General features: G+C 42.9%; 1 protein-coding gene across 9 annotated transcripts in view; it reads right to left on the bottom strand.

Annotated features, from left to right (window-relative positions):
• Window positions 1-21868, bottom strand: part of CLOCK (clock circadian regulator) — a 99994-nt gene that overhangs the window by 23490 nt on the left and 54636 nt on the right. For all 9 annotated transcript variants that reach the window (XM_073645477.1, XM_073645475.1, XM_073645471.1 and 6 more), the window contains 5 exons: window positions 17964-18023; window positions 16853-17001; window positions 12145-12236; window positions 10751-10840; window positions 5450-5570 (listed from right to left, as the gene is read on the bottom strand). In XM_073645477.1, coding sequence (XP_073501578.1) covers window positions 5450-5570; window positions 10751-10840; window positions 12145-12236; window positions 16853-17001; window positions 17964-18023 — 512 coding nt within the window. The remainder of the gene's footprint in view (window positions 1-5449; window positions 5571-10750; window positions 10841-12144; window positions 12237-16852; window positions 17002-17963; window positions 18024-21868) is intronic.

Here is a 21868-nt window from a genome sequence, read left to right as displayed (position 1 = left end):
CATCAAAACTATGAATTAACATATGTGGTATTATATACTTAACAAAAAAGTGTGAAACAACTGAAAATATGTCTTATATTCTAGGTTCTTCAAAGTAGCCACCTTTTGCTTTGATGACTGCTTTGCACACTCTTGGCATTCTCTTGATGAGCTTCAAGAAGTAGTCACTGGAAATGGTTTTCATTTCACAGGTGTGCCCTGTCAGGTGGGATTTCTTGCCTTATAAATGGGGTTGGGACCATCAGTTGTGTTGTGCAGAAGTCAGGTGGATACACAGCTGATAGTCCTACTGAATAGACTGTTAGAATTTGTATTATAGCAAGAAAAAAGCAGCTAAGTAAAGAAAAACGAGTGGCCATCATTACTTTAAGAAATGAAGGTCAGTCAGTCCAAAAAATTGGGCAAACTTTGAATGAGTCCCCAAGTGCAGTTGCAAAACCCATCAAGCACTACAAAGAAACTGGCTCACATGAGGACCGCCCCAGGAAAGGAAGACCAAGAGTCACCTCTGCTTCTGAGGATAAGTTTATCCGAGTCACCAGCCTCAGAAATTGCAGGTTAACAGCAGCTCATATTAGAGACCAAGTCAATGCCACACAGAGTTCTAGCAGCAGACACATCTCTACAACAACTGTTAAGAGGAGACTTTATGCAGCAGGCCTTCATGGTAAAATAGCTGCTAGGAAACCACAGCTAAGGACAGGCAACAAGCAGAAGAGACTTGTTTGGGCTAAAGAACACAAGGAATGGACATCAGACCAGTGGAAATCTGTGCTTTGGTCGAATGAGTCCAAATTTGAGATCTTTGGTTCCAACCACCATGTCTTTGTGCGACGCAGAAAAGGTGAACGGATGGACTCTACATGCCTGGTTCCCACTGTGAAGCATGGAGGAGGAGGTGTGATGGTGTAGGGGTGCTTTGCTGGTGACACTGTTGGGGATTTATTCAAAATTGAAGTCATACTGAACCAGCATGGCTACCACAGCATCTTGCAGCGGCATGCTATTCCATCCGATTTGCGTTTAGTTGGACCATCATTTATTTTTCAACAGGACAATGACCCCAAACACACCTCCAGGCTGTGTAAGGGCTATTTAACCAAGACGGAGAGTGATGGGGTGCTACGCCAGATGACCTGGCCTCCACAGACACCAGACCTGAACCCAATCGAGATAGTTTGGGGTGAGCTGGACCGCAGAGTGAAGGCAAAAGGGCCAACAAGTCCTAATCATCTCTGGGAACTCCTTCAAGATTGTTGGAAGACCATTTCCGGTGACTACCTCTTGAAGCTCATCAAGAGAATGCCAAGAATGTGCAAAGCAGTCATCAAAGCAAAAGGTGGCTACTTTGAAGAACCTAGAATATAAGACATATTTTCAGTTGTTTCACACTTTTTTGTTAAGTATATAATTCCACATATGTTAATTCATAATTCTGATGCCTTCAGTGTGAATATACAATTTTCATAGTCATGAAAATACAGAAAAATCTTTAAATGAGAATGTGTGTACTGTACATAGATACATATATATATTATATATATACAGGGTGGACAGAAGGTGGACAGAAAGTGTAATAAGGTTATGAAGGGGGAGATTCATCAAACACTAAATTGCAGCCGCCTGTCTGGATCATCCTCAAATAAACCATGAATTAGACGTGGACGATAAGCTTTCCACCCAATAGATTTCAGGATTCGCATGATAGAAGCTCGTGAAATTCCCAATTCCAAAGAGGCTCTTCTTGTGGACTTTTTTGGACTCTGAACAAATGTTTCAGCAACAAGTTGTTTATTATCTTCTGTACCAACTGTTTTGGGTCGACCAGTTTTTGGAGCATTAAGGATTGAGCCAGTGGCATTGAATTTGTCACGAATGCGGTAAATGGTTTGTCTCTTTGGGCTTGAGTACCAAATGTTTCAACCCAATTTGCTCTAATGGTTTCAGCATTTTGAGATTTCCAATACTCTGATAAAATCCATTTTCTTTGATCTGTATTTAAATTATTTGCCATTATGTGTTATCTGAATTATCTGAAAAGAAAACAGATTTGGGGGAGATCTATCTGTGAAAACTAGATCTGTGAAACTGGCTCAGTTGCCCTTAGCAACCAGATTCCACCTTTCATTTTCCAAAGAGTCTGTGAGGAATGAAAAGTGGAATCTGATTGGTTGCTAAGGGCAACTGAGCCAGTTTCACTTTACACCATGTTTGATAAATCTCCCCCTTCATAACCTTATTACACTTTCTGTCCACCTACTTTTGGACCACCCTGTATATATATATATATATATATACATACAGGAGATAAGATCTTGGCTACCGAGATCTCAATCTGCACATGTGCCGCCTCTGGAAATCAATGGGAAGTGGACTCCGCTCACCGCCAACATTTTATTTAAGCCCAGGGCCCACAGTCTTGCACCGCTGGCACACACCCTCCTCCCAGCAGAGGGCCCGCAGCATTGGCCCATTCCTGCCACCGGCCTCCTGCAGCAGCGACCCTGCCTCCTGTGACACCGCTCCACCGCAGACTCAGCTTTTCTAGCAGACTGCCTTACATGTGGCACATCAGCTAGGTGCAGAAGAGAATTTTTTTTTTCTTAAACTACAGCAGGGCTAGTTGTAAATAGTGACAAGACAAAAAATGCTTATTGCCATTTGTAAATTCATGGTTGCTTTAGTAATCATTCTGCTCACCATCGGGGGCCCTGTTCCAACAGCATGCGTCATAGTTACTCAGATTTTAAAGTAGTATGGTACAAAAGTATGCATCTACATTAAGGGTCAATTCACTTAAGGTTATCTGTCAGCAGGTTTTTGCTATATAATTGGAAAGCACCATAATGTAAAAGAGGAGACCCCGATTCTAGTGAGGTGTCACTTACTGGGCTGTGTTTTGCCGTTTCAATACAATCAGTGTTTTATCAGTAGGAGATTATCACTATAAGGCCGGTTTCACATGTCCGTATATTTCCGATACCGGAAAAACTGGTACCAGAGATATCAGTGTTCCGCGTGTGTCACACGTGTGGTAACCTTGTGCTGCATCAGGATCACAAGGACTGGAGCCTGGGAATCAGTGCTACAGTCAGTGCTGTTCCCAAGCGCCAGGTGCTGAACACTGCGCCTTCATCATGGTTCCCTGCCGGCACTGCGATCAGCACCAGCAGGGACAATGATGTCCCTGTGTACAAATAAGATTAAAATAATAAAATCCATATACGCACCTGTCTTAAGTGTCCCCTGCTGTAATACTTTGATCGCTGACGCGAAGGAGCCGGGTAGAATGGGCGGCTCCAGCGAGCGGGCTCCGGTGCTGAGCTCAGGAGTGGTGTACTGTCACTCAGTGAGCGAAGCTCCAGAGCGGCTCATTCTCCCCGACTCCTCGGTGTCAGCGATCAGAGGATTACAGCGGGGGACATCTCCGGAGAGGTGAGTATATGAATTATTATTTTTTTTTATTCTTATTTTTACACCGGGACACACCGGGAGCAGACTACTACTACCCTTATCATTGTCGCTGCTGGTGCTGATCGCAGCGCCGGCAGGGAACCATGATGAGGGCAGCATTCAACGCTGTTCCCAAACGCCGATGCTAACTTTAGCGCTGATTCCCAGACGCCGATACGTGTCACACGGATGTCATAAGAGTGGGACGTTTTGCGGACCGTGCATCCGCAAAAAAACAGACATGTCAGCGTGTGGAGCACACGGACACACCGTCCGTGGAAACACACTGAGATGTGCACAGGCCCATTCATGTGAATGGGTCTGCGTTTGTCAGTGTCTCCAGTATGTATGAAAACTGTCACCACTCGTACCGGAGACACCGACGTGTGAAAAAGGCCTTAGACAAGGTGCCCCATGCCTCCTAGTCTACCCACATCCCCAGAATGGATTAGCAGCTTTCTGTCACTATACATTGTATACAGAAAGATGCCAATCAGTGGTGTGGTGGGGTTATACAAGGCTCAGCATTCTGAGCTCTGCTAAATCTGCAGCAAAGAAAACTGTGATTTTATCATAACTGCTGAACCAAGTAAACTAAGTGATTCTTCGCTGAAATTAGGGTCTCTGCCCTTACATCATGGTGCTGTCAGATTCCATAGCAAAAACCTGCTGACAGATTCCCTTTAAGACTGGCGTTGCTCACCTGACCATTTTTGTAACTTCCCATATTTTAATATTCTTTATTATTCTCCCTATACAGCTAATCCCTATTTTTTTTAAACTTTATTTCCTATGACATTTCGTTTCAGGGGAGTCTCAAATGGGACATCACAGGAGGGTGGCCCTGCAGTCACTTCCCAGAAACTTCTATCATTACCCCCTGGAACAGGATGTCCTCATAGGGCGTCTGTTAACATGTTAAATGCCGCTGTCAATCTCTGGTTGGGGGGCGCGCTGCTCTAACAGCCAGCCTGCGCGCATGTGACGCGATCACGGGGCATGAATGGGTTGCAATGATGACTGGTGTTCTGCTGAAAATTCCCATTCTTGTCCTGACTGTTCTGTGAACACCAGATTCTGGCTTGTGTTCATAGGAAACCATGATTTGTGCTATACACAGAAGTACTGTGGTATTGCGGTGTATACTAGAAGCAATCAGATGATCGCAGGTTCAAGTCCCCCAAGTGGACTAACAAATAAACTATAAAGTGAAAAAAAAATGTTTTTTAAAAATCTGAAAAAAAAAAATTAAATATAAAAGTTCAAATAAAAAAAATAAATAATACACATCATTACATGCTTAAAAGTCTAATCTTTCAAAATATTAAATGAACTTGATCTGTAAACTTTTTAATGACAAAAGAATCAAAAACACCAGGATTGATAAGAGGTGATCAAAACATTGTAATCTACCCCAAAATGGTATCAATAAAACAGTCTGCTCAGGGTGCAAAAAACAAGCCCTCACGCAGCCCTATCTACCTAAACAAATATATAGTGACAGAATTATTATTATTATTTTTTAGATTTATTTTTTTTACATTTTTTTTTATTTTTTATTACTAAACAACAAAACACAACAACAACAACAACAAAAACTAAGCATGTTTGGTAAACCCATGATCATGCAGACCTGGAGAATCATGCTGCCAGGTAATTTTCACGGTATAATGAACAATGTAAATAAACAATTGCTGAACTGTGCTTTTTCACAATTTTGTCACACTTGGAATTTTTTCCTTGCTTTCCAGTGCACCACATGATAAAATGAATAGTGTCACTCCAAAGTACAACTTCTACCCTAAAAAAACAAGCCCTCATATGTCAATGGAAAAAATAAAAAAAAGTTATGTTTCTTGGAAGAAGATGAAGAAAAAACAAATGCAAAAAAGGAAAGTAGCCATGATGTGAAGGGGTTAAAATCCTGGCGGTCTACAATGAAATACGGTAATATAAGACCCTCACACTTAATAAGAATTAATTTAAAGACACTTACTTTTCAGATAATCTGAACCCAAAGAAGCACTTTCCATCATGTGCGTAGACAGGATTTTATATATTTCTGAATGTTCCCCCTCGGGGATAAAATTAAATATACTCTGATCAACAAGATCAGACTGAAAGAGAAGATAGACAAATAGTTAAAAACAAATATACAAGGTGTAATAGGCCACAACATATAGGTCTGACCTAGAAACAGGACTTGGCATTCATTAAAATCAATCATTTTCTAGAACATCCAGATACAGCCATATCCTGCTGCAGTTTGGTACCTGTGCAGTGCAGAGGAGATAAAGCTGCAGTGTCTGGTATGAAAAATAGGTGGCGATAAAGATCCAAACTTTTCACACAACTGAGGTGTTAAAAAACCCTTTAGATATGTACAACACTATTCTATATAACCCTCCCATTTACACTTCCTATTAATTGTGCCCCAATCTCTCGCAGTCAGTGCCGGCAGCTCCACTTCTGCATTGGAATTTAACACAGTGGTGACTTTTCTGAGTCAGGATGATGTGCGTGAAGGGGGCTGGTTAGCTTGTTTTATTACCCAGGTCAGCCCCCTTTGCTGTCGCATAGACAGAGAAAGCTGCTTGTTTAGTTACAGAAATGGTCCTCTAACCCTCCTCATACACATCACTGGACACAATGGACACGTGGTGCTGACAGTGTGAGAAAAAGTTATAGATTTGTAGCTGGAAAAACCTAGAGATCTCGTTTGTCAAATCAAAGTAGTAAAATTAAAAAGGCCACAACTTCCCTAGGAGAACCGGGCAGCTCTCCAATCTCCACGTTTCTTTAAGTAAGATAATTGTTCCCCAGATACTCCAGAATTATGTATAGGTAATTAGGACATGTGAGTCTTTACTAAACCGGATGTGGCAGGTGAGAAGTCCGCTCATTTTTTTTTTCTTAATGAATTAGTCCACTTTTATTAAAGCAAATTTTTTAACTTACCTACATTTTCCTCCCATGTATTTTTACATATATACACACATACAGTGGTGGCCAAAAGTATTGGCACCCCTGCAATTCTGTCAGATAATACTCAGTTTCTTCCTGAAAATGATTGCAATCACAAATTCTTTGGTCTTATTATCTTCATTTAATTCGCTTGCAAGGAAAAAACACAAAAGAGAATGAAGCAAAAATCAAATCATTGATCATTTCACACAAAACTCCAAAAGTATTGGCACCCTCAGCCTAATACTTGGTTGCACAACCTTTAGCCAAAATAACTGCGAACAACCGCTTCCGGTAACCATCAATGAGTTTCTTACAATGCTCTGCTGGAATTGTAGACCATTCTTCTTTGGCAAACTGCTCCAGGTCCCTGATATTTGAAGGATGCCTTCTCCAAACTGCCATTTTGAGATCTCTCCACAGGTGTTCTATGGGATTCAGGTCTGGACTCATTGCTGGCCACCTTAGAAGTCTCCAGTGCTTTCTCTCAAACCATTTTATAGTGCTTTTGGAAGTGTGTTTTGGGTCATTGTCCTGCTGGAAGACCCATGACCTCTGAGGGAGACCCAGCTTTCTCACACTGGGCCCTACATTATGCTGCAAAATTTGTTGGTAGTCTTCAGACTTCATAATGCCATGCACACGGTCAAGCAGTCCAGTGCCAGAGGCAGCAAAGCAACCCCAAAACATCAGGGAACCTCTGCCATGTTTGACTGTAGGGACCGTGTTCTTTTCTTTGAATGCCTCTTTTTTTTTTCCTATACACTCTATGTTGATGCTTTTTCCCAAAAAGCTCTACTTTTGTCTCATCTGACCAGAGAACATTCTTCCAAAACGTTTTAGGCTTTCTCAGGTAAGTTTTGGCAAACTCCAGCCTGGCTTTTTTATGTCTCGGGGTAAGAAGTGGGGTCTTCCTGGGTATCCTACCATACAGTCCCTTTTCATTCAGACGCCGACGGATAGTACGGGTTGACACTGTTGGACCCTCGGACTGCAGGGCAGCTTGAACTTGTTTGGATGTTAGTCGAGGTTCTTTATCCACCATTCGCACAATCTTGCGTTGAAATCTCTCGTCAATTTTTCTTTTCCGTCCACATCTAGGGAGGTTAGCCACAGTGCCATGGGCTTTAAACTTCTTGATGACACTGCGCACGGAAGACACAGGAACATTCAGGTCTTTGGAGATGGACTTGTAGCCTTGAGATTGCTCATGCTTCCTCACAATTTGGTTTCTCAAGTCCTCAGACAGTTCTTTGGTCTTCATTCTTTTCTCCATGCTCAATATGGTACACACAAGGACACAGGACAGAGGTTGAGTCAACTTTAATCCATGTTAACTGGCTGCAAGTGTGATTTAGTTATTGCCAACACCTGTTAGGTGCCACAGGTAAGTTACAGGTGCTGTTAATTACACGAATTAGAGAAGCATCACATGATTTTTCAAACAGTGCCAATACTTTTGTCCACCCCCTTTTTTAGGTTTGGTGTGGAATTATATCCAATTTGGCTTTAGGACAATTCTTTTTGTGTTTTTTCATTGAAGACAAATTAAATGAAGATAATAATACCAAAGAATTTGTGATTGCAATCATTTTCAGGAAAAAACGGAGAACTGCAGGGGTGCCAATACTTTTGGCCACCACTGTACACACACACGCATTTTTGCCAATGTATCACAATATTAAAAAATATTCACATTGGCCACTGGAGCTATTTTAAGCTAATTCTTCTTGATCCAGGAAATCCACAGAAGACTAGTGGGATAGGCAGGTACTCAGCGGCTTCTTCCCAGCCCTTGAGTGACAGGTCTCTCCCTATATACGCACGCAGGGAAAGACCTGTCACAGCAGGGCAGCGGGTGGGAAGAAGCAGGCTGTCCGACTAGTCTCCCATGCAGCTCGGTCCCCAGCGGCTATTAAACTGCTTTTCTCTGAAACTCCACAGCGCTTCAGAGTTAAACATACATGGCTGATATTATGCAGCCGATATCTGATACATGGATAGGGCAGCATGTATCAGCATCAGGTTTACTTTAACAGCAATAAACAGACTCAGACACCATCTTTTATATATAGTATCTTTTGTAATATTTAAATATTATTTTGTGTCTTTTGCAAACATTAAAAGGGAATGCTCAAGTTTGGAAGTTACCCCCTTTCTTATGGAAAGGGGATAACTTCCCAATCACTTGGACCCCCACTGATCCAGAGAACTGGGGCTCAGAGATCTCCATGTGAATGGAGCGGTGGTGAATCATGCACACTGCAGCTCAATTTATTCTCCATAGGACCGCCAGAATAGTGGAGCGCTGTGCTGCCTGTTCTTCAGCACTCCCATAAGAATCAATGGAGCAGCAGCGCCCATAATCAACCTCCGCTTCATTCACATGGAGATCTTCAGAGCCCCAGTTCTTGTGATTTGTGGTGGTCCCTGTGGTTGGACCTCCAGCAATCGGGAAGGTGATGCCTATCCAATGGTTAGGAGAGAACGTCCAAAAAACATCACACAAAAAAGGCAGCCGTATTTACCAACATCAGGACACAATATTAATTCATGTCATGTTCATGACTAAAGGCGTTATAAACCTGAAACACACATCTATACTATGCCTTCTCCATGGATCCTGTAATCATGCTAGAAATTTGGAAATAACTTTTTTTTTTCACTGATTAACTATTATTTAACAATAAAGAAACATTATTTAAAAAAAAAAAAAAAAAAAGTTTGTGAAACTTGATTTTCTACCTCTTTCTGCTACTTATTGCATCCTGGCCAAGACACACTCCGTGCTCTGTACATGGGAAGTCAATGACGAAGCTGAATTTTTTCTCATTGCTCTACAATATTAATACACTACAGGATGCAGCAGACCCTGATGATAAAGGCAGAGTATTCATTAAAATACTAATGTATTTAGTATTCATTAAAATACTAATGAACCAATCAATAACACCTACCATTCATGGAGGGGTGGCTGCCTAATATTATAAATGCATATAGAAAATGCTTGTATAGGACACCAGTCACACAGGCTCTGATGTTGGCTTGGGAATCTGGACTGTCTGTCCTTGTTGGGGTGCACTAATATAGTGCAGGGCAGCCTGCCTGATCTAATAGTATGGGTGTCACTAATAGGCTGTAAGCTGACAGGGTGACAGGATCCGTCACACATGCATCTGTGTGACGGACGCCCTATACAAGCCTTATCCGTGTGCAGGGAGTGGTTGTTCATCAGTATTTTGCACCTGTGCTGCCCCTGCCTTTATCATGGGGACCTGCTGCACCCTTTAGTGCATTAGTATTGGTGTTAGTAAATATGGCTGCTTTTTATTTTTTCTTTGATGTTTTTTGAATGTCATGGTTTTTTTTTTGGCGAGTTGCTTTGAGATAACGTTGCAACTTGAGAATACCACTTTAAAGAAAATTTACGGTGGTATTCAACTAAAGGGTATGTATATATCAGACGAATCCTTTTGTACTAACAGGTAAAACAATAATGTCAAAAATTTAACTGGATTCAAAAGAAGTTTTCGCCCTGTTCTTGACCAATTCCGGCACGTGGCTTAGTGGTAAATACCAGCGCAACATGGTGGTAATATATAGTCCTCATTCAGCTGATCAATCCTCTATAATAGGGCTGTGCAGGTTACAGAATATGTTGCCTCATACCCTATTCAAGAAGTCTGAACTAATAAAGCCTCTGGATTCCTCAGGTAACACCACAGATTACTACTGATGACTGGAGGACACTTTTTTTTAATAAGGACTTGTAAAAAGTTAGGAACGCCTTTAAGATCTGTCTTCAGATTTCACAATATTAACTGTAAACAATATTAGAATAAAAAAATCACTTACACCTGAGGAGACTGGTGTACTTACTTTGAAAAGCTGTAACATCCTGGTAGTAAAATGAGTCCTGTCCTAGCTGGACTCAAAAATGCTCATTTTAATATCAGGCTTGATCACTTTCAGAGGTTTACATATACATTCTGACATGGATTTTCAAAGTGTGTACACCAGCCTCATCAGGTCTAAGATATTCATTTAATCATGTATGAAGGCTATATTGTGCAATATGGTGACAGTTGTGCCCAGTCTGAGACCTGCATGCAGCAGTGCCAGTCACCGGGTCTTGGGCAGGGTGTGTAGTATTTTGGATGTGGAAAGGTAGGTTAAGCTCTCACTTTCATCATAGAAGCACAAGGCCAGCTTAGTGCAAAACTGAGGCGGTGATATTTACTGCAGGGGCCTTGCTGCATGGAGACACGTGGAAAATGACACCGATCACATCCACGTTAATTTCCACAATTATTGATCAGCCACCAATACTCACAGGTAAGTGTTCAAGTAACGGTGTAACACTCTCTGATACATAGATGATATTTCCATCAGTCATAACAGCCAGGAAAAATCCATCCAGGGCCTAGGACAGAAAGTAGAATTCATTCATTAAAAGCAGCATTAAAAAATAACTTCTACGTGATCGAGACGTATCGACTCCATGAATGAGCGATCAGTAGACCTGAATCTATAGCTTTTACACTGGCCCAAAAGAAGAGGTTTCTCTCCTGAGTGCAGAATGGGGGTTTGTGCAGTGTGGAAGTGTTAGAATGGAGCCCCACAATTGATTTGGTGTCGAGACAAGTTATCCCTGCTACATATTGGCTGCTCCTACAAAACTCAGGGTTCTGCAATGCAGCCGTCACCTTCTGGCCACTAATCCTAATCCAAACTATCTATAAATACATTTACATGATGATAGAAATAAACATGCATCAATCTGAGACCGTCTCAGTTATTGCAGACTGTACTATTTCTCTGAAATGCTGCAAAGTACTTTTGCATGCCGGCTGGGAAGGATGCAACTAGAATGACTAGTCCAAGAGGCAGGTCCCTGGCGGCTTCCATTAAACACACACGTAGGGAGAGACCTGTCAGTCAAGGGATGAGGGACAGAGAGAAGCCACCATGGACCAGACTCTGACTAGTCATCATCCCTTTACGGCTTTCTAAATGTTTTCTTGGAACTGTTGCAGAGTTTCAGAGCGAAACATGTATGGCTGCAAAAACAGCCAATGTTTGAGTCATGGTGCATGTGGTTCTGGCAGCATGAATTCGCTCACAGGTTTCTTATAAAGAAGTTTCATAAAAACAATCCAAGCTGATGTGACTTAACAGCGCATATAGATATGAAGGAAGCGTTCCCACTTGGAACAGGTCTTAAACGGCACAGTAGAGTCACCCACAAAGATCGGCTATGGAGGTCTCGAGAGGTCCATGTATTTCATGATCTCTCATTAATTTAAATGACATATTTCCATGCTTTTCCATGGGATTAGAGATGCCCGCCCCTCGATGATCAGTGACACATTTTTTGCTTCCATTTGTTTCAAGTGCTGTTGTCAGAAGACAATCCCATAATGTAAATGTAAATGTCTTGTAACACCTTTCTGTGTGGCCACTTAGTCAGACAACCTATTTCAACCCCAGGTAAAGACTACATGCATGTCTCCTGTGGAAACATATAAATCAGCCTAATTATTAAAAAGTAGACTAAGGCCAACTCTGACTATTTTGAGCCCATACCAAATAGTGTGCGAGATTGCAGACAGTCAGAAACCAAATGCACAGAATAAGGTGTCCTGATGCTGAATGCAAAAGTGGTCTGGAATATCAGCAAACTAAGTGGTTTTATTAGGGTGCACTTGTGAATAAAATGGCACTTACCTCCAACATGAGCTGTGTAAACTCCTCATTGCTAAGGAAAGCAGGCTTCCAGTCTTGTCTAATTTCACTGGCGTCTGACTGTGCACTAATTTCTGTGGGTAAGACAGAAACCATATATTCAGCATCATTTATGGTGTCCAGAAAAAAATAGATGAATGGGCTGTGAGCTTGGCAATCCGGTCAGTGTTACATTCCCTTCACACAGGCTCATAATCTGCCAAACAGGTGTTATAACAGTGTAAAAGATGGCAGCAAGCAGTGAACGAACAATCAAAAGCCTTAGAAGAATCAATGTCCAGCCAAAACGTTCTTTTATTACTAGCAAACGGTGTAGGGAAAAGGCTGAAAGATTTTGTCCTGCACCAATTTACTGCCATGATGTTGTGTCCATACCATGCAGTATTGGGGCCCTTCTGCTTCAGTTTGCATCCGTTTCGGCAGACGATGGCTGTGTTATTCAGCCATCATCTGCCTCTAACAGTTACAAAAGGAGACGAGCTCTGCCTACTGCCTATTAACTTGTTAAATGTGTGCTGTTCAATCCGCCTATTTTCGTGGTGCCATGATTACTATGACAGACGAAAAACTGCAGAAAACTGTAAATTTGTAAAAACTGTACATTTTAGAGAAATAAAATTGAAAAAAGGCAGAACTTCGGTTTTTTGATCGCCACAAAAAAAAATGCAATAAGAAGAGATCAAAACATTGTCTCAAATCCAATATGCTATCAGTAAAAACATCATGTCCCTCTGCAAAAAAAAAGAAAGCCCTCATGCAGCATTGTTGACCAAAAAATGAAAATGTTACGAGCCTCGGAAAAGGGAGACACAAGCAGATATTTTTAATGAATTTCTGAATTTTTTCACCACACACATACAATATACACTGCTCAAAAGATAAAGGGAACACTAAAATACCACATCCTAGATATCACTGAATGAAATATTCCAGTTGCAAATTTTTGTTTATTACATAATGGAATGTGTGGAGAACAATAAAACATAAAAATGATCAATGTAAATCAAAATGCATACCCCATGGAGGTCTGGATTTGGAATGACACTCAAAATCAAAGTGAAAAATCATATTACAGGCTGATCCAACTTCAGTGGAAATGCCTCAAGACAAGGAAATGATGCTCAGCAGTGTATGTGACCTCCATGTGCCTGTATGACCTCCCTACAACGTGTGGGCATGCTTCTGATGAGGCAGCGGATGGTCTCCTGAGAGATCTCCTCCCAGACCTGGATTAAAGCATCCGCCAACTCCTGGATAGTCTGTAGTGCAACGTGGCGCATTGGTGGATGGAACGAAACATGATGTCCCATATGTTCTCAATTGGATTCAGGTCTGGGGAATGGGCAGGCCAGAACAAACATTAATGAGTTCATCATGCAGGAACTACTGACACACTCCAGCCACATGAGGCCTAGCATTGTCATGCATCAGAAGGAACCCAGGACCCACTGCATCTGAATATGGTCTCACATGGGTCTGATGATCTCATCCCTGTACCTCATGGCAGTCAGAGTACACCCCTGGCTAGCACTTGGAGGGCTGTGCGGCTGTCCAAAGAAATGCCTCCCCACACAATTACTGACCCACTGCCAAACTGGTCATGCTGAAGGATGTTGCAGGCAGCAGATCGCTCTCCACGGCGTCTCCAGACTATGTGACATGTGCTCAGTGTGAACCTGCTCTCATCCGTGAAGAGTACAGGGCGCCAATGTCGAATCTTCCAATCTTGGTGCCCTCTGGCAAATGCCAATCGCCCTGCACGGTGTTGGGCTGTAAGCACAACACCCACTTGTGGATGTCAGGCCCTCATACCACCCTCATGGAGTCTGTTTCTGACAGTTTGTGCAGACACATGGATGTTAGTGGCCTGCTGGAGGTCATTTTGCAGGGCTCTGGCACTGCTCCTCCTGTTCCTCCTTGCACAAAAAAGGATATAGCGGTCCTGCTGCTGAGTTATTGCCCTCCTACGGCCTGTCCCCTCCACGTCTCCAGGTGAACTGGCCTGTTTCCTGGTACAGTATCTGCTCCATACACTGGACACTGTGCTGACAGACACAGCTTCCCTTCTTGCCACAGCTCGCATTGATTTGCCATTCTGGATGAGCTGCACTACCTGAGCAACTTCTGTGGGTTGTAGACACCGCCTCATGCTACTGTACCTCTAGGGGTGAGAGCAATGACAAAATGCAAAAGTGACCAAAACAACAGCCATAAAGGATGAGAACAGAGAAATGGTCTGTGCTCACCACCTGCAGAACCTCTCCTTTATAGGGGGGTGTCCTGCTAATTGCCGATCATTTCTATCTTTTCTCTGTTCCATTTGCACAACAGCAAGAGAAATTGATTTACAATCAGTGTTGCTTCATAACTGGAAAGGTTAATTTCACAGAAGTGCGATAGACTTGGAGTTACATTGTGTTGTTTAAGTATTCCCGTCATTTTTTTGAGCAGTGTATATATATTGTAAATATGATTCTCAAGGTCAGCAACAATATGGTGGTACTGAACTTACATAGCAATATATATCTATCTATACACACACACATACATATATATATATATATTTTTTATCCCTCTGGCAAACACCACTTAATACTTGGTGGCAAAACCCTTGTTGGCAAGCAAAGAAGTTTTTTTGTAGTTGATGATGAGGTTTGCGCACATGTCAGGAGGAATTTTGGTCCGCTCCTCTTTGCAGATCATCTCTAAATCATTACGATTTTGAGACTGTCGCTGGGCGACTCGGAGCTTCAACTCCCTCCATACGTTTTCTATGGGATTAAGGTCTGGAGACTGGCTAGGCCACTCCATGACCTTACTGTGCTTCTTTTTGAGCCACTCCTTTGTTGCCTTGGCTGTATGTTTTGGGTCATTGTCTTGCTGGAAGACCCAGCCACGACCCAAGTTCAATGCTCTTACTGAGGGAAGGAGGTTGTTGGCTAAAATCTCGCGATACATGACCCCATCCATCTTCCCTTCAGTATGGTGCAGTCGTCATGTCCCCTTTGCAGAAAAGCACCCCCAAAGTATAATGTTTCCCCCACCATGCTCCATGATTGGGACGATGTTCTTAGGGTTGTACTCATCCTTCTTCCTCCAAACACAGCGAGTTGAGTTAATGCCAAATAGCTCAATTTCTGTCTCATCTGACCACAACACCTTCTCCCAATAACTCACAGAATCATCCAGGTGTTCATTGGCAAACTTCAGACGGGCCTGCATATTTATGTGCCTTCTTGAGCAGGGGGACCTTGTGGGCACTGCAGGATTTTAAACCTTTAAGGAGTAATGTGTTACCAATGGTTTTCTTGGTGACTGTGGTCCCCAGCTGCCTTGAGATCATTAACAAGTTCCCCTGTGTAGTTTTAGGCTGATCTCTCACCAAGGATACCCACAAGATGAGATTTTGCATGGTGCCCCAGATCGATGTCGATTGACAGTCATTTTGTATTTCTTCCATTTTTTTACTATTGCACCAACAGTTGTCTCCTTCTCACCCAGCGTCTTACTTATGGTTTTGTAGCCCATTGCAGCTTTGTGCAGGTCTATGATCTTGTCCCTGACATCCTTAGAAAGCTCTTTGGTCTTGCCCATGTTGTAGAGGTTAGAGTCTGACTGATTAATTGAGTCTGTGGACAGGAGTCTTTTATACAGGTGACTATGTAAGACAGCTGTCTTTAATGCAGGTAACGAGTTGATTAGGGGCATCTAACTGGTCTGTAGGAGCCAGAACTCCTAATAGTTTGTAGGGGATCAAATACTTATTTCTCACTGCAAAATGCAAAAACAATTATCTAATTTATACAATGTGATTTTCTTGATATTTTTTTGGGGATATTCTATCTCTCAATGTTAAAATTAACCTACCCTTAAAATTATAGACTGTTCATGTCTTTGTCAGTGGGCAAGCAAAGTAGAAAGATCCCGGCACTCACGTGTATACGATTAATTAATTTATTCCACATGTAGGAAAACTACAACAAAACGTTTCAGCCCCTTGCAGGCTTTTGTCAATTGTGAGTGGGCAAACTTACAAAAACAGCAAGAGATCAAATACTTATGTCCTTCACTGTATATTTTTCCACAAAAATAATGTGGAATTGTATTTTTTTTTCTTTGGCAATTTCGCTTCACGTGGAGTTTTCCAGTACTTCAAAAGTAAAATTCATCCCACAAAGGAAGAGCCCTCTTATGTCTAAGTGGGTGAAAAAATAATCGCTCTTGGAAGAAAATGAGGAAAGCAAAGGGAAAGTGCAAAAGCAAGAAATTGTCCAGTACTTAAAGGGCTCCACTTTAGATGGGCCGGATGCACTACCACATACGCAGAATAATCATTCTGTGCCCATAGGAAGCCGTTGTTCTTGGCAGCGAAGATCCGGTTTACACAGGACGATGTGCTGATTAGAACACAGATTTGTTAATGAGGCTTAAAAATCATTTTCCCTGACAAATATTTTACTTATTTGTCGGATGACTGGCGGCCTTGTTCACACTGGCCTATTATCGGGAACCGGGTGTCCCTAGGAGTGCTCGTTGATTATAATTGTGCAGGGTAGGTGCACCCTAAGAAAGAAATCATAAGAAAAAACAGGGTGGGCGTAAGAGTTTCTAATTCTATTAAACAAATTAAATTACATAATTTTACTAAAGGTAGGATCAAAAACCAACTGGACAATGGCAATTTACACACCTTTGTGTTTCCGCAGAAAATCAATACTCTTTTGCAACACTGTGGATTTGTCCATCTTGCGGGCATTTCCTGGCAGCATAGACCCAAGCTCCTTAATGAGCACATTGAACTGGTCTCTGCGCTTCTTCTCCGACCTATTCCGAGACACCCTATAGATAAAGATAAGTGAAACCAGTCATGGGCATTCGTGATACAATTCTGTAATGTGAATATATGGTTATTGATATGGTTGCCTGCATTACATTCTGTATAGGAATAAAGATCTGATCTTCACATGCAAAACACGTTTTGGAACAAGATTTGTCCTATCTAATCTAACTCTTCAAGCAACAGATATCATATCTTTCTGGATTAATGGGAAAATATACTGATTGTCATCCCATGAGGTGACCAGAACCTGCTTAACAAAGACTGAAGGCCCTCATGTACAGCTTGCCAATATCAACGGTTTCAGCTGACGGTCTAATGTGTATGGGTGCGCCGACCAACTGATGGTCAGGGGAGAGGTCTATCACACATGTCCGATTTTGGACCACTGGTCGCATTGTTCTTCAGACATAAGCCGTCCGCCGATGGATCACTCAACAGCTTTCTCATCGAGAACAATGGAGCACCCAGCCTAAGGAGCACCCAGCCTATGGAGCACCCAGCCTATGGAGCACCCAGCCTATGGAGCACCCAGCCTAAGGAGCACCCAGCCTAAGGAGCACCCAGCCTAAGGAGCACCCAGCCTAAGGAGCACCCAGCCTAAGGAGCACCCAGCCTAAGGAGCACCCAGCCTAAGGAGCTCCTGTCTACGGCTGAAGTATCGCTCAGCCAACAGCCATCTAATGTGTATGGCCGGCTTTACACAGGCTCACGGCGTCAATGTGCGGACATTAGATACACATTTGGGAGTCTATTGCCAATACACAGATACAGATACAACTTTCCCTATCGTTTGAAACTTCCTGTAATCCATGTCTGTGGTCCTCCGTATGACAGATTATTGGAATATCAGTTTAATAAGCCCCCTTGCACACATTTTTCATGCAAACTAAATCCATCTTTCTAGCACGTGTAGAACTTCACGTATGAGGATTCAATATGGTTGAATGAAAACACAAAATACCGTTTTGCTTTATCCCTGTCATCTTCTTCCAAAAGTCCATCAAAATTACTCCCGTCATCTCTATCAAGGCAAAAATATTGTTATGGAACAAACATGAAAAATTAAAATTAGTAACAGCATAATCTACCTGTATACAACTAAACAAGGCTCCTGCAGTAAATGTGTGGCGATGTAAATGTACGTAACATACTGTTAAACACCTAATAAAAGTAAAACTTTAAACAATATATACAAAGGAGGAGGAATCCAGTGGTGAGACATCATTCCAGGTAAATGTATAAAACTTGACTTATTTCACCTACGCGTTTTGGCAGTAAGCCTTACTCGTGAGACCATGAACAAAGCTTACTGCCAAAACATGTAGGTCCATTCCGCTACCTATTTTATCTTGCTGAACAGTCAGTTACTGCTCCTGGATGTTTTTAATGGTGAAATAAAAGTCAAATGTTATACATTTACCTGGAGTGATGTCTCACCGCTGGATTCCTCCTCCATTGTATACATGAAGTTGTTGCTCTGACACCATTTGTGCAGGTCCATCCAGTCCTTGAACAGAATCATTTCCCAGTATGTTGAGTGACTAAGCTTTTTCTATTCTTTTAAAACAATATAAACGCATTGCAATTCAAAGGATAATGATTAAAATCCCTATCTCCACAAGACAGCAGTTTGACTCTCACTCTAAAGGTAAGTTCACCCGACTATATAAATAAATCATTTAGAGTTTCATCCAGAAAAGTGGGACGATTTTTTTTTCTCACTTTTCATCAATATGCAATTCTTTTTTTTTCACTCAGCAGCTATTAATCATTTTCAGAATCATTTCCAGTTTCCTATGTTACAGAATTGTACCGTATCCATGAAAATCGGATGCTTTATTGTGTCTCCGTATGGCATCCAACTGTTTTCTCTTGCATCCATAGATCTGAATGTGTGAGTCTCATCCCATTTCCAGAGGAAAATCAGGCATGCTGCCATTTATTTTTTTTCACATGCTGAAAAAATGGTGCATCTGCACTTCCCCAATGAATAACACTGGTCCGAGGGTGATCCTTTTTTTTTTTTTTTTAACGGATAGCACTTGGACAGAAAATACGGTCGTGTACATGAGCCCTTACTGGGCACTTCTTTTATTTGAAAAATATACAAAAAGAGATGGGTCCTAGGATTTCTGTCTTTTGGCTAGAAGTTAGGTAGCAGAAACACTTGGATTGCTTTTCTTTTGTAGGTTTTGCATTGCTTTTCTGGCTCATCTTAGACTTCTATACTACTTAGGTGTTATGTACATGGCCAAAATTTATATGGCACCCATAAGAATACCAACGGTTCTACAGTACCTGTGCGGTCGGACATACTCCTGCTTGTCAATCTACAAAGCACTAACATTCCCTACATTTCATTAACAGGAACCATTTTAACACATTAGTACATCCTCCATTTCAATGTTATAGAGATGCTGTGAAGACCTGGGGTCTTCTGTGGGCGTAACACTACTCAGACAACACAGGGTGAGGGTAAAACAGTGTGGCAATACTTTACTGAACCACAAAGCGGACAATAAACCGATAGAACAGTCCCAGAAAATGCCCAAGATGGTACAAAGTACACAGTCTCACCCTTCTGCTGACCTGCCTGGAATAGAACAGCTGCGACTTTGGGACTTCCATGGCCAACTACCTCCACCAGTGGCCCTCCGCTTCTGGTAGGTCCCCACAGAGAGAAAGTAGCGGCAAGCTTAGGAAGCTAGCAGTCCATTGAGGTACAAGGCCAGGAGACACGAGGGTCCCACCCTGGCCTCTCCGAGAGTTTCCATGGGGCCAGATGACCGCCTGGTCCTAATCTGGCTTCTCCGAATGTCCCCATGGGTTCCAGGCGACCGAAGGGTCCCACCTGGCAACCCCAAACATATCCATGGGACCAGGTGACTTCATCGTCCCAACCTGGTCTCCCCAAATGTATCCATGGGCTCTCTGATGGTCAATGGAACAGATCCGTATCTTTCCAGTCAGGGCTGTATACCCTTAGACTAGAATCATGTAGAATCCAAATGTGTGTCTCTTTGGTTAAATCCATGCTTCCAAGCTGATGGTCTCAGAGAGTCTGTGTGTCCTATTGCTTCTCTGTTTTAAGTCTCTCCTGATACAGAAGGACATGTCATTTTTAAGTATACATCCACAGTTTGGGGGGGGGGGCAGCCTCATGTCTCATTATTTGAGTATTTAATGAATTTGCTTAGTTTGTCCTCCTGTTTTGTGAGTCAATAAGCCACAGGGTCCACAAAGGTTAATCAACATAATTAGAAAATAGGGATTTTTGGTACTCACCGTAAAATCTCTTTCTTGGAGCCTTCATTGGGGGACACAGGACCATGGGTGTATGCTGCTGTCGCTAGGAGGTTGACACTAGGCAAAAAAAAGAAATAGCTCCTCCTCCGCAGTATGCACCCGCCTACAGGCACTAAGCTCACCAGTTAGTGGCTAAGGCAGTAGGAGAAATATAAAATAACCAACTATGCAATGCCCAACGGGGCACAACTGTGAAAACTGAATGAGATGCCCAACAGGGCCAACTGGACATATGCCCAAAAACAGGGAGGGTGCTGTCCCCCAATGAAGGCTCCAAGAAAGATTTTACAGTGAGTACCAAAAATCCCTCTATCGCTTCATTGGGGGACACAGGACCATGGGACGTCCCAAAGCAGTCCCTTGGGTGGGAGAACACCAGATAGTCACAGACTAGGTCAGACTGCGGGCAACTGCCGCCTGCAGGACCTTCCGTCAAAGACTGGCATTAGCCGAAGAATAAGTGTGGACCTTGTAAAACCTTGAAAAGGTATGGAGTGAAGACCACGTTGCGGCCTTACAGATTTGAGAAGCCGAAGCCTGATGGCGAACCGCCCAAGAGGCCCCCACTGCCCGGGTGGAGTGAGCCCTTACTCCTGGAGGGGGAGGTTTGTCCTAGACGCGATATGCCTCCACAATGGTCGAACGTATCCAATGGGCGATGGTTGACTTGGAAGCAGGAAGACCCTTGCAATGCCCCTCAGGGATGACAAACAGGGCATCCGAACGCCGAAGGGAGGCCGTTCTAGAAATGTACACACGTAGAGCTCTGATCAGGTCCAGTTTATGCAGGGACTTTTGCCGTGGATGCACTGGAGCCGGGCAGAAAGAAGGCAAAACAATGTCCTCATTGATGTGAAAAGAGGACACTACTTTCGGCAAAAAGGAAGGCACCTGCCTGAGCACTACCTTGTCTTGATGGAAGACCAGAAAAGGCGACCGACAAGAGAGGGCTGCGAGCTCCGCAACCCCAAATTGAGGTAACCGCCACCAGGAAAGCCACGTTCCAGGAGAGAAGAGAGGCTGAGATGTCCTGAATGGGTTCAAACGGGGGCTGTTGTAGAACGCTTAGGACCATATTAAGGTCCCATGGGTCCACTGGAGGGCGATAAGGCGGTGCCAGGTGGACAAGGCCGAAACTTGGCCTTTGAGAAAGTCCCGCCTCCAGGCTAGACTGAAGAAAGGCCAAAATGACCGGTAACGAAAAAGACATGGGAGCCAGCTGATCCTGCTCGTAGTGACGAAAAAAGGCTCTCCAGGTTCTGTGGTATATGCGCGAGGTAGCGAGTTTTCTGGCGTTAATTAGGGTCTGAATGACGTTGTCAGCAAAACCCGCCTTCCTCAACACCGCTGACTCAACGGCCACACCATTAAATTCAGAGAACGAGAACTCTGATGAAGAATAGGTCCTTGAGAGAGGAGATCCGGACGGTCTGGTAGTCTCCAGGGGGAGTCGACGAGCAGGTTTACTAGATCTGCGTACCAGACGCGTCTGGGCCAATCCGGGGCTACTAGGATTATCTTTTTGATGACTCGAGGAATCAAAGGTAGAGGGGGAAAGAG

This window comes from Phyllobates terribilis, unplaced genomic scaffold (genome assembly GCF_046119375.1).
Source record: "Phyllobates terribilis strain yellow unplaced genomic scaffold, ASM4611937v1 Scaffold_1__5_contigs__length_1240528914, whole genome shotgun sequence".
NCBI classification, from domain to species: Eukaryota; Metazoa; Chordata; class Amphibia; order Anura; family Dendrobatidae; genus Phyllobates; species Phyllobates terribilis.
The sequence above is the reverse complement of the archived record's forward strand: the minus strand, read 5'-3'. Positions and strand labels throughout refer to the sequence as shown.